The sequence below is a fragment of the Mytilus galloprovincialis genome, chromosome 6 (assembly GCF_965363235.1).
Source record: "Mytilus galloprovincialis chromosome 6, xbMytGall1.hap1.1, whole genome shotgun sequence".
Taxonomy (NCBI): domain Eukaryota; kingdom Metazoa; phylum Mollusca; class Bivalvia; order Mytilida; family Mytilidae; genus Mytilus; species Mytilus galloprovincialis.
Genome location: NC_134843.1, coordinates 21729643 through 21744511, shown reverse-complemented (window position 1 = coordinate 21744511; position 14869 = coordinate 21729643). Strand labels below are relative to the sequence as shown.

The window sequence follows — 14869 nt, the reverse complement described above, 5'->3', positions numbered from 1 at the left end:
AAATATTTTTATAAATCATAGCAGTCGTGAATCTTTATCCTTAGCTGACAGTTAAGGATACTCCGGGACAAGCAGTCTACCGCACTAATGAGAAAAAAAATTCAAACATCAATACAAAAGGAAGGTTCTGTAATAGAGGGCATTCGGGAAGGAGGTCAGAAAATTTACTGCCACCGGAACATAACAATATATTAGAGTGAGACAGACATTTTGTCTTACAACAGGCCAACAATGAACCCTTCACAGATTTGTTTAAATGCTTTTAAACGTTCAGAGCGCGTAGTACTTTCGATACACGATCAGTTCTAACCTGACATGTCTGTATACTTGTTCATTCCGCACAGCAGCACGGACGACCTATTTTGACAGGGGTTTTATTACCGGCTGTTCAATGCTTTTGTAAAGGGAGAACCAACATGTAAATGGATCTTTTTGGTATTATTGATGGAAATTACAAAAAGCAAATGATTACTTTGTAAACGTACGGCTACTAATATCAGACGTGCAAAATTTGGAAAACGAATAGTCGAAATGCTTGCTAAGTGTACATGTATATGCTTTAACGCGAAATAAGGATATTACAATTAGAAGATGTGTAAGATAACAAAGACAACTATAAGTCATTGTACGGCCTTTAAAACGTAGTTAAATCAATTACCGGGTATCAAGCTCTGTTCTGACAAACGCAAAAAAACCAACTAACGTCTTCATTTATTACAAAACAATAAATGCAAAAAAGACCTGTAATCTATAGCAGCAAATAAAGAACTCTATAAACAGGCTACTGCCATAGAACAGGCGTATGTTTAAAAGAACGGAACAGCTTTAAACCGTTTTGGATACTTGTCATATTTTAACATCCTAGTACAAGAACTAACAATAACTGTTGCGCCATTAGCGCATGAAACGCCATTTTGGGTATTTGATCATTTTTACAAGAACAAAAAGGGACAAGGCAATAATCATAAGTAAGCAAACTAAATGGCCGAAGGAAATATGTCAGATGACATATTTATGTATTATGTTGTATAAGCTTTGAATTATATGTCACTAACGCGAGTTCTTTTAGATCTGAGTTTTTGAGGCTGTATAGATATTCTACAATGTCCGGTTTGTGATTTTACTATATGCAATCATACCACATCTTCTTTTCTATATACTTATATTATATATATCATTGAAAATAAACCGTGATTGCTATGCACTATACAAATATACATGAATGTGAACAGTCAATCGAAGAGACATTATTTAAAAGAAAGTATAAAAATGACCTCAGTTTTCTATCAAAAACAGGTAGTCCTCGAAGTGATGTTCGTAAACAAATGGAAGATAACATAATTGGTATAGATGATAATGGTATATTAAACATTACGGTATACCTTATTGCGTTTCCACAACCAAATATTACGTGGACATTTCAAAACACAGAAACCAGGCTAAATGTGTCTGTTGCTTCAAATAATACCTTCAGTATTATTGCACATAAATCAACCATACAAGATCTGCAAATTGACAAAACAGATTATGGAATATACACCATACATGCCAGTAACAACATCGGAGAAGAATATATACAAAGTTTTGAAATAGTGCCTCAAAGTAAGAGCTTGCTACCTTATATCTATATAGAAAATGCCATTTCATCATTTAACAACGAAACGTTTTACTGAACGCCATCTCAAATTCAACTTTTTTAAGAATTTGACTCGTATACATATTATATTGGGTTATGAACAGTGCTATTTGACTAAGAATTACCAAATTCGTAACACTTTCTACAGTATAGTCGTTGAAAAAATAACGTCTGAAACCAACCAATTAATTCAAAGACTCCTGTTAAAAAAATTACATGTACAAACCAAAATGATATTATTTGTTATGGATTTCAATAAAAAATGCAATCAAAGCAATACAATTTAATGACGATAATTCTGTATAAGTAACGTTGTGGACTATTTCATGAAAGCTGTGGATATTAAACATCAATATATTTTTTTTAAATCTGTGTTTAAATTTATTTATCAGTTATGACTATACTAAAACAAGAAGTTATTGTCAGCCATGATGCCAATATATTTTTTTTCTGTGTATAAAGGAAAACCTGACCCGCCTACTAATTTGTCGGTGGAATGTGATATAGTTGCGATGACAGTTACTTGGCGTTCAGAGTTTAATGGTGGTGATACACAGATATTCAATGTACAATGGTCGAATCTCAATACTAACACAACGATAACTTCAAATGCCATTCAAAATGAGGGTGAAGGCGTATATCACATATTCACCACAGAATTGTTATTGCCAAGTTCACTATATATCGTGATTATTAAAGCAAGCAATACCCATGCTACAGTGGTCTCAGAAGAAATGAATTGTACAACAAATGCACGTAAGTATGTAAACCATTGGTGGACTTCGACTGTTGTCTGCTCTATGGTCGGGTTGTTGTCGCTTTGACACATTCCCAATGTCCATCCTCAATTTTAAAGTAAGATACAATAAATAAACATGAACTCTTTTATGCCAACCATGAAGCATACACATTAAAGATTGACATTATGAGATCGATGCAATATTGGCTAAGGATAAAAACCTTCAAATCAGTGGAAACATATTATTACTGGCGGATGAACATACTTGATGGTATGATTCAAAACTGACCAGGTACAATTCGTTTTTCTGATATTTCACGATTAGTAATAATGTCTTTTACTACATACTGATAAAGACCACATACGATTGACGTATTAATTTCTTATATTTATTTCATAATATATTCAGTTATGTTCTATAAGATTCAGTAAATTCTATGCTTTGAAAACAGAAACCTTCAATGGTATATATTGTTTTCAACTTTGCCTTTTTGTGCATTTTTATGCCCCATTTATTATGCCCCATTTATGGGCATTATGTTTTCTGGTCTGTTCATCCGTTCGTTCGTTCGTCTGACCCAATTCAGGTCAAAGTTTTTGGTCGACTTAAACCTTTAATAATAGTACACATGTTCCCTATTATATGATCTTTCTAATTTTAATGCAACATTAGAGATTTTATTCCATTTTCACAGTCCACTGAACATAGAAAACGATACATCTGTACTAGTGCGGATGGGGCATCCGTGTACTTGGGACACATTCTTGTTTAAGCATGAAAATGATTATAGAAACTTCGACAAGCGATATTGGAAAAAATACGTACAGTACACACTGAAAAAGTACTATGAATAATAGCACTCTATGAATGTCATGGCTTTAAAAAAAAAATTCTGGATTAGCTTTACCAGGCATAAGTTTCTCAACAATTTGAAATATATAAACTGATTACGGAAAGGTTGTTATAAATCATATCAGTACCATAATACCTACTACTGGACTGATGATACATTCGGGGACTGATATTGAACAATTAATTATTTGACCCGATGCAACATCACGTAATAAATTGCATGCGTCGGAAGCACTTTTCTGGATTTTCCTTCATTAGAAACATAGTCTAATAAATCATCCATATCCTCCTAACTTAAACTTTATGTCAGACATTTTTGGGTATTTGTAAACCATTACCATTAGGGAAAATTATTTATGTTATAGGGCGCTAGGGCTAATTAACAGGTGGTCACCCAGGAGTGTAATGTAATTTCCATTGATCGACAAGTTTTATGCCCCACCCACGATAGTAGAGGGCATTCTGTTTTCTGATCTGTGCTTCCGTTCGTTCGTTCGTCTGTCCCGCTTCGGGTTAATGTTTTTGGTCAACGTAGTTTTTGATGAAGTTGAAAACAACTTGACACTTAGTACACAAGTGATTTATGTTATGATTTTTCTAATTCTTAAGACAAATTAGACTTCGGACCCCAATTTCACGGTCCACTAAACATAGAAAATATTATGGCAAGTTTCAGGTTAAGGGTTTTGGTCAAAGTAGTTTTTGATGAACTTGAAGTCCAATCAATTTGAAACTTAGTACACATGTTCCCTATGATATAATATTTGTACTTTTAATGCCAAATTAAATTTTTTTACCCAATTTCAGGGTCCATTGAACATAGAAAATGATAGTGCGAGTGGGTCATCCGTGTATTTTTGACACATTCTTGTGTTTTAATATTTTGTACATGCAAAGGTTTATGTTTGTCTTTTTTTATGCCAATGAGACAACTCTCCCTCTAAGTCAAAATTTTAAAAGGTGACACATGTTAAATGTTAAACCCTTACCAATAAAACATTTCTGCACTTTTAAATACGTCAATCAAATAGTGGCGTGCTACTTTATATCTGATTTCAGAAAATTAATGTCAGTTGGATTTGTTTGTCCGATAAAGGTACAATTACAACTCAATGAAGTGTTGCCGTTTGATTTATACTCGATAGTCATTTAGTATTTCTTCCCAAAAAATCTTGAAAAAGGAGGTGTGGTTAGAAGAGAGAAAAAGTGGGACGGGGTAATGCAAAAATTTATGATTATTTGCCATCAAAACATTACAAAAGACTTATAGTTTCAAAGGACGTTGTGATAAAAAGGAAACATCCCTTATACCAATTATGAAGGTAAATCAAAATGTTCTTTCGTTCCCTAAAACTGGGGAAGATCGGTTAATTGATTGCGTGTTGAATTCATGTAAGGTCCAGGGACAAATGTTTGAAGCATGTTCAATACACGAAAATAGAACTTTATGTGGGTGGGATATGTTTTATATTCTTCTAAAAAGATATTCTGATCCCCAATTTAATGAAAAGTTTTTTTTTTTTATTCTGGCCAATCAGATGACAAAAAATAAATTCTGAATCCACATTTACCCCATTTCTTATAGTGTTAAATATTGAAAAAAAATAATTTGATTGATAGCGTTGAAAAACTAAATAAGATTGATCGCGCTTTGTGCTAAAACATATTTCCGACTGAGACAAAAAAAGCATAGCCCCCTTGAAGTTCAAATTGTTGCTCCCTAATGACTACCCCAAGGAGGCGGAGCAAGACTGTACATTAACAACTTTTGAAATGGAAGTTAATGCACTGGTTTAAGCTCCTCCCATTCTTTGCTTTTCAAACGAGAAATTATCTACGGCGGGATTGGAGAGTGAAATAACTAAAAAAAATCTTTCAGTTAACGCACTCTGCTAAAAATAACCGAGTTAACTCACCAGAAGATCAAAGGAAAATTTACCATTCATGTTACAAGGTTGTTTAAACCACTGGGTCTTTGCCACTGATGGTGTATATTTCATCCCCGAGTATAACACTAGCCTAGACATCACCACTTAAAAGTAACCGGTTATGGTTTTAGTCGAAAAAGCGAGACATAGCGATCCTACATTCCGTTGTAGTCGTCGTCGGCGGCGGCGTCCACAAATATTCACTCTGTGATTAAATTTTTCTAAATTTTAATAACTTTCTCAAACTATCCGGGATTTCTACCAAACTTGGAGAGAAGATTGTTTATGATCATAAGATAGTAACCAGAGGTAAATTTTGTAAAAAAAAAATTCCATTTTTTCCGTATTTTACTTATTGATGGACTTAGTTTTCTGCTGGGAAACACTACGTTCCCTCTGTGGTTAACGTTTTTTAAAATTTCAATTACTTTCTTATTATCCTGGATTTGTACCAAACGTAGTCGGAACCTCGTTTATGATCATAAGATAGTAACCAGAAGTAAAGTTTGTTAAAATAATCCATTCTATCCGTAACTTTTTTTCTGCCAGGAAGCAATACATTCACTCTGAGGTTAAAGTTTTAAATTTTTTGTTGAGTCTGCGATTGACAGCAAAAGTAGGCGAGACACTAGGTTCCGCGGAACCCTTACGATTTTTTTTACAAAGAATTATCTGTGCCGTGTGTGCCATTAAACATAATCTATCAAAAAAGAAAGCAGGTTTTTTTTTCATTTCAAATACAATAATCCATATAATATAAAAGCACCTTTTTTTTTATAATAAAAAAGCACCTTCTTATAATAAAAAAAACCATGCAACTTCTTATAATAGACAAGCACCATCACATAATAAAAGAAAGCACCATCTTATAATGAAAAGGCACCTCCTTATAATACAAATGCATCATCACATCATAAAAAAGCACCTTCTAATAATAGAAAATCCCCGTCATATAATAAGAAAGCCCCTTTATATAATGAAATATCCACATCATGTCATAGATCATTCCACATAAGACAGCTATGGCGTTCCATACGTATGGTCATGACCATATGGGTATATACTCATATGGTCCGACGCATGTGTATGGTTCGAGTAATTAATACGTTAACTTTAAATACTTTTTAACTCTTGATAAGGTATGACTCTTTAAGTTGTCACGTCATTGACAAGGTTATTTTATTATATTTAAATAATACAAAAGATTTTAACTAAATTAAAAATAAGCAGTTTCACACAGTTTATTTAACTCAAAATTTGTAAGTACAATAAGAAGATGTCGAAATCAAATGCACACACACACATATATACATATATATAAAGTGCACATCCTTTTTTTTTATATATATATGAGGTGCCCAGAAAATCAACCTAACGATGTTGGAGTAGATTTGGATCGTAACTTCATCCCCGGCGCCAGGGCTGGAACCTGTATTTTTTTCTAACTTCTACGACAACACCGCCTAGCATTGCGCAGATACCTTATTCCCTCTTCTAACTCTAGCTTATAAATTCATTATGATTAAGAAATACCAGGCCTTATATATATACATATATATATATATGGTAAAAGGGAACAATTTACTGGTGATTTACCACGTTTTAATTGTAAAGTACATGACATTACCGACAATCACAATAGTTTTAGTTAAGATATCCTGGAAATAAGGTGTACTACAGTCATGTTACTATATTGGAGATACCTCGGTATCACTGCACTCAGCTGCGCAGAAGGCTAGTTTTCACTCTGCAAAAACAATGTGTAACTGAACAGGGTCGAGAACAACCAAGACGTGCAAATGCAGAAAAAGCCATGGTACCGTATTGAAGTAAATGTCGCCCTATATGTTCACCCTAAGCATACATACAAGAATACAGTTGACGATCAACTGACAGTGTTATCTATATTTAATGTTTATGTAGCCTTTGGATTATAAGATTAATATATTTCTATGTAACTATCATTGTTCTGAATTGAAAGTTTATTGCATTATTTAAACGTTTCAAACGTATACTTTAAAAATACCTATATGCTTCAAACACTATTATGGTCCAGAACATACATATAGCAAAACCGTGGTTCTAAAGTGGTAGATTACTAACAGGGAACATAACCAGTCATCTAAAAAAAAGAGGGGTTCCAGAATAAAAGAAAAAAACAACTTATCAACTTTTCCGTCATTTTTACGTTTTTTTTCCTAATTTTCCGAAATAGAGATAGGATGCAATCACAGATCCCCACTCATAGCCTTGTACAGCCACTGAGTAAATTATTCGTAACGTTTTATTTGAAGTACACGATAAGCTTGCATGCAACGATAGTTGACTTTCTTGTGATCAACAGGAATTGATGCACATAATTCCATAAGTGATGACCCTGACCTTTAACATTTTTAGATGACTTATTATTTTTATTATTTATAATTTTAATAACTTTTTATTATAAATATTGACTAGAACACTACCGCGAAATCGCGGGCATTTAGTCCGTGATGAAGTATATGAGTTGTAGAATGAATTTTCCAAAAAGATTTTATGATTGTGGAATTTTAGGCAAGGTATCAAAAGTCTAAGCCTGTTGGTACTGTAGTGACAGGACAACTTTTTAGCCCTCCCCCTTTTTCCAAAGTCCGTTATTTTTTGTTTTCTGTTTTTCTGTATACAATGAACATGCACTAAAAATTAAGTGTATTTTCTATTTAAATAACTACCAATCCAAGTTTACTTACTATCAACGGCAGTCACTGATATATTAAATAAAGATAATCTCTATATAATTATATATAAGTGACCGCTGTGGATAAACTAAGAAATTATTGTAAATGGCAAATACACTTTGTTTATAGTATAAGTATAATCAAAGGATACAGAAAAACGTGAAAATAGTTAGCCTGTCCCCTAGTACAGGATTTGTATAAGTAAACAGCCTTGCAAGGAAGTCTATGACTTGAAAGTCCGTCCAATGACGGAAACAATATCCGGACGTCATTTTGTTCGTTTTTCTTTCTCCCAAAATAACCCAAACTAAATAATCATAAGCAAGGATAACAATTGCGACCATTCATTGTTCCTATAGGACACAAAGTCATAATGATCAATTTATTATGGAAAAAAGAGAAGCGACACACAAAATGAGGTCTCATTTAAAAGTATAGATATAACAAAGTCCGGTAAAGGGCCGGCCATGCAGACCTTATGAGGTAAAGTCAGGTAGTTAAACTCCTTTGTGTCAACTCGATAGAACGCTGACTATGTAGACATATTTGTATTTAGGTAAAGTCATGGCAATAAATTTCTTCAGTCCCGAGAAGACGGATAAATTGAATGAAAAATATTTTTCAAACACAAAAAAATACGTTTGTTGTAAATCATTTAATCTAAAAATGTGTTATTTTCTAAATGTTGTTCACATTTTACTTTCGTTTAGCTAAAACGATGTCCATGTTTTTGATAAAGGAGCAACTCTTTTATTTTTAGGGGAGGGGGTGCATGGATACACTTTGTTTTATTTTTTATTTTTTTCATTGATTTTGATGTTAAAATTGTGTTTCGAAAATAATCTTTAGGGAAAATTTTAGGTTCTTTTTCAACTCAAGGAGCTGGCCCACTGTGAAATCAATTTCATTCGGTCAAAATCAAGGCCAGAAATGTATTCATTTAAAATATACAGCTCAGAACTTAACCACAACCATCACCCCCAACCATCGAATGGTACGTCCATGATTCATGAATATTTTATAGAATTAAAACGATATTATAACTGTCCGACTGAAATCTGAAATTTTGAAATCGGCGGAGGGAGACAGCCACAATTTACAGTATAACTGTAAGCCTAAGTTAATTGCGTTAACGTACGTAAATAAGTTTCGTTTGAAACTTAAAATTCTCTATTAACACACGAGGAAATTATTATCAACCAAAACGAGGCCGCGGCCGGGGGATATTTTTTTCTTCGAAGGTGTTAATCATATAGAGCAATATATTTTATATAATACTGAATGCCTGATGATTTAGGTGTGCACTATGTTATAAGAAGAGAATGTTAAAACATATATTGTCATTAATAAAGATAGTTTACTTATAAGTGTAATGCCTTAAATTCAGCGTAACGTAACGTTAAACTTAGTGTTATGTATGTTACGTCACATTCTTTGTTCCTTTGTTATTAATTCTTATATAGATTCTGATATATAAGTTCCACTGTCATACTTTGTTGTCTAAATTTTTTGATGTAGAAAAAAAAACGGTAAACCTTGGCCGTAGCGGATTTTTATTTTTCCGAATTGGCAAACCTCGGGCTCAGGCGGGTGTTTATACGCATTAACACCAGTTGCTGATATTATCACACGTTGCTATGGGTGTGCGGGGTTTATGCAAGGCTGGGAGAAATTAACAAATGCCGCGTGCTCAATGGAATGAATGGATGATATATGAAATTTGCATCAAGTATAATACATGTTTATATCATAAAGTATAACAATTAACAGAAAAGTATGTCTGAAGTCGTTTTACATAAAAATGAAAATACAAAGCCTACGGAAATAATCACAACTTACTTCATATACTTTACTCTAAAATTCATTATAATTTTACCTGTAGTATATGTTTAAATCTTTATCATGTTTATTGTTACTTTATCACCCCTAATTAATACCTGACGATTTTATTACACCTGCTGCTACTCTCCTGTTCGCAGCAGGTGGTCTGACCATAAAAATCGAAGCGAGAGGCTTTTAACATTGCAGTATAAAATACAGGCTAAAAAGGCTGAAACGTCAAAGGCCCAAGATTTACAAGATAATTAAAAATTGTAACAGAGCAGATTTTTCTCTATAAATTATTAGAATATGAGTCAATGATTTAAAAACATGTTTTGTCTAACAAAAAAAGGTTCATTGACGTTACAATGGTAGGTGCAAATGACGTCATAATTGGGAAAATAAGCAAAAATACAGAAATTTGGATGGTTTTTCTAAATGTTGACCACCGCACCATGCTTGCACCAATTAGAAATTCTAACATGACAAGTTCATACATATCAAACTTCGGATAAAAATCTTTTTGGTGCAAGGTTGGTGCAATAGTTTATTTTATATTTTTCATAGCCAAGCGGAGCAATAAAAAGCTGAAATTTGCCGCCCAAATTTGACCTTTTCATCTGACAAAGTTTAGTGTATACATTCTTATGCCTATAGGAACTTTATTTTTTTGTTTATGAATGTACGTGTATTCCTTATATTATTTCCGTAAGTATATCTAGTTAAATTTCTTTTTTTTTTTAATCCGAAAGCAATGAACTACATAGGTAAAAGTCAATAACAACTTTGAGGACATTTTTTTTGTGAAACATTAGAAAAACCTTAAATATAACAAAATCTGTACATTTCTTATGTTTCTGCTAATTATCAATTCGGAATATGGTGTATGAATGGGGCAATCGTATCTCTCTCTGGTATTAGGGTCGGATCCATGATTTATGTTAGGAAAAGTGGTTCGGGGGGAGGGGGAGGGGGGTGTACCGAATTTAAGAGATAATTGTGCTTAAATTTACGAGAAACACGAAATTTATTTTGAAAATGAAACAACCTATATTCCAATTGGATGTGTCTTTGTTGGTAATGAGCATCGAGAACAAGTTCTATAAGATTTTATGGTAAGAGAACGGAAACGGGATAAGGTAGACTATCCATATATCCGTATATACATGTAAATATATATATGGATAGTTGACCTTCCCATGCACAGAAACAAGTGCCTGAAGTCTGTAAGCATCCTACATGTCTCTTACCTTTTTAAAGGTTATGTCTTGAATATTTTTATAATCATGTGTAAAGATAAAGTGTAATTTTTAAAATATGACCCGGTTTTGTTGTTACGCCCCATACGTGGACATTACATTTTTGGTCTGTGCATCCGTTTGTCCGTACGTATGTGTGTCTGTTCGTCCGATCGTTCTTTTGTCCCGCTTCAGGTTTAAGTTTTCGGTCAAGGCAGTTTAATCTGACATCAGACTCAGATTTCTGTTGAAATAAGTTTTACTGTGCGTATTTGTGTGTGTTTGATTTTTTTTTCTACTTTAGCTAGAGGTAAAGGGAGAGGGGTTTGAAATAATAAAAAAAAACATGTCTAAGCTAAGACCGCCATTTTTTGCGCCTGTCACAATTCAGGATTCTCTGGCCTTTGTTTCTCTTGCGATTTGGACATCCATGTACTAAAGACACATTCTTGTTTTCAACTATTTTGACGTAAATATAATGAATATTGTCATGATAATCAAAGACCAAGTCATACGATACTAAGATTAGTGAAGGCGAAAGATAAACTTGTCACAGTGACAAGAACTAAAATAAAACAAATAATATACATGATAACATGGATAATGAATATAGAAAATTTTTAAGAATACAGGTTTATTTGAGATAGTAGCATGTACCAGTTTTGTAATGCTATAGAATGATATGGTTATAAATCTGGACGTCTGAAATAGATAATAAAAATAAGAAGAATTTATTCCAGAGGCACGTCCTATCACCTTGTAAATAGAAGTGCCCCTCCAATCCCAACCCGAAACATAACTACTGTTATGGAAATACACCGACATTTAAAAAACACCCTTTAATATGCATGTGTCTGTATCTATTTATTTTAGATAATTAATATTAAGATTTCTTAGCGCTAAATATGTGTTCTTGTCTTTATATTATTCTTTTTTGTCGCTGATAAGAGAGACCCCATCTAGCACTAGATCCACAATCTGTATATATCAGCAATACCCGGTGTTTTGTTTTGTTTGTTGATGTTTCAGTATTGCTTTCCCCTTAACATTTATTTTGGAGTTTGTTACTTTTTACAATTTGCATAAAAATTGCCTTTCTGTTGCAACATATTTAGAATTAAATCTTGTAAAATAGAAAACAAATTGCTGTTGCCATGGGCACAGATGTATTGCTAGGGAGAAACAACAATGAATTTGGCAAACTTGTGCATTTAATTATGTAATATTCAAATAGTGTACAAGTGTAAAATTCACTAAATGCTAAACAGGTTTAATTTCAAATGTAGATATAATAAAGCTGTATAATAATCATATTTGTTGAGTTTAACTCCGCCATTATATTGTTGACTAGGCAACAGAATAAACGAGCTAGACCCAAAATTCAATTATTTTCAGAAGGTCTATGGTATAGACTTACAACATGACAAATTAAATGAAATTCGTTCGTTTGTCCCACTTCAGGTTAAAGTTTTTGGTCAAGGTAGTTTTACATGAAGCTGAAGTCCAATCAACGTGAAACTTAGTACACTTGTTGCTTATGATATGATCTTTCTAATTTTAAAGCCTAATTAGACTTTTGGTCCTTATTTAACGGTCCACTGAACATAGAAAATGAAAGTGGGAGTTTCAGGTTAAAGTTTTTTATCAAGGTAATTTTTGATAAAGCTGAAGTCCAATCAACTTGAAACTTAGTACACTTGTTGCTTATGATATGATCTTTCTAATTTTTAAGCCAAATTAGACTTTTGAGCCCAACTTAACGGTCCACTGAACATAGAAAAAGAAAGTGGGAGTTTCAGGTTACAGTTTTTGATGAAGCTGAAGTCCAATCAACTTGAAACTTAGTACACTTTTTACTTATGATATGCTCTTTCTAATTTTAAAGCCAAGTTAGACTTTTGACCCTTATTTGACGGTCCACTGAACATAGAAAATGAGGTGGGAGTTTCAGGTTACAGTTTTTGGTCAAGGTAGTTTTTGATGAAGCTGAAGTCCAATCAACTTGAAACTTAGTACACTTGTTGCTTATGATATGCTCTTTCTAATTTTAATGCCAAATTAGACTTTTGAGCCCAATTTCACGGTCCACTGAACATAGAAAATGATAGTGGGAGTTTCAGGTTAAAGTTTTTGGTCAAGATAGTTTTTGATGAAGCTGAAGTCCAACCAACTTGAACTTTAGTACACTTGTTGCTTATGATATGATATTTCTAATTTTAATGCCAAATTAGACTTTTGACCCCAATTTCACGGTCCACTTAAAATAGAAAATAAAAGTGTGAGTTTCAGGTTAAAGTTTTTGGTTAAAGTAGTTTTTGATGAAATTGAAGTCCAATCAAATTGAAACGTAGCACACATGTTTCCTATAGTATTATCTTTCTAATTTTAATGCCAAAATTAGATATTTACCCAATTTCAAAGTCAATAGAACATGAAAAATGATACTGCGAGTGAGACGACACATTCTTGTTTATTTTTATACATAAAGCATTAATCCAATTTATAAATTTACGCTCTTCTGTTGATTTTCTTTTAATATTGTTCAAAATCTATCTATATTTAAAAAAAATTTGATGAATATGTTTTAATTGTCATATATTGAGGTGTAATTTTTACGGTTTCTATCTTGATTTTATTGAAAAATTGACACATAGTTTTTTTTTAATTTTGTTTATATATATATGTACTTGTATCATTGTTTTTATGCATTGTAAAGTGCTCTGAGTAAATGTTCATTTAGATAAGCGCTATATAAGCACTGTGAATAATAATAATAATTTAATTCCATATGTCCAGAAAAAAAAGATTTAAAAGTCAGACAACACAATGGGGATCAAAAGCGAATTCCTCAATTTAATGGAAGACAAACAACATAAAAATCAATTGCAATATGAAACGTGCACATTTCACATAAAGAGTCCATGTAGGCTAATCGTTTCATAAAAAGTACCCGCTTCAAGCACAAAAATGCCCTATGTCTCTCTCTAAAAGAAAATGCTTTAAAAAAAAGATTAATATGCACACTTAAACAAACTCTTGACTTTTGATAGCCTAATGTCGAGTATGAAATATTGCATGCATATTTACAGCGAACATAAAATTTACAAATTGCAAACATATCGCAGATAAGGTTGTTGTGAGTAGTATATCAGTGCACTAAAAAAAATGGTTTAAAGATATTCATTAAAAGACGTTTTTTCATAATTTTTTTGTTTATTTTATTATTTTCTTCACTCGGTAAATCAGTAATTTTAAAATATTTGTTTTATCAGTTCTTCGAGGTATGTTCTAGTATTCAATTTTTAGTTTTCATAGACTTTGGGTTCGTACTTATTTGAGCATTTCGACGTGTGTCACATGTGCAGCAAGATCTACTTTCCCGTCCCAAAGTACCTTATATTACCCCATTTTTTCGTGGGGTCCGTGTTGCTCAGTCTTAAGTTTTCGATGTTGTTTTTACTGTACTATTGTTTATCTATTCTTTTTCATTTAGTCCTAGCATTGTTAGAATTTTTCTACTTATGAGTTTAAATATTCATCTGGTATGTTTTTTTCTCTCTTTTCCATGTGTTCATTTTATATATGTTACATCTATGGCACTCGCGTTTTTTCCCCATAAGATCGACCGAGAATGAAGCCTTTCAAAGCTAAATAACTTGATTAATCAGGCTAAGCTAAACAACAACGATAATAAATGTTCTTATGGTCACTATTATAATGTTGTTATAACCTCAAGAGCACATATACAGATAAGGTACTGGCAGTCATTGAAAACATTGCAATATTTTTTTTAAATAACCTAGATGTAAAGAAAATATGATAAACACCAATCAATATTCATATTCGCTTATCATTTGTAATCTATGAACCCTTGGTTTTAAGGGGGCTATACAAATCAATCTGCTATGTTTTTGACAATATTTTGGTATCTTCAAAA

At 32.6% G+C, this 14869-nt stretch overlaps 1 protein-coding gene across 1 annotated transcript in view; it reads left to right on the top strand.

Annotated features, from left to right (window-relative positions):
* Positions 1 to 2114: 2114 nt before the first annotated feature.
* Positions 2115 to 14869, top strand: part of LOC143078040 (uncharacterized) — a 72919-nt gene continuing 60164 nt past the window's right edge. The window contains exon 1 of the mRNA XM_076253048.1: positions 2115 to 2392. Coding sequence (XP_076109163.1) covers positions 2149 to 2392 — 244 coding nt within the window. The 5' untranslated portion in view covers positions 2115 to 2148. The remainder of the gene's footprint in view (positions 2393 to 14869) is intronic.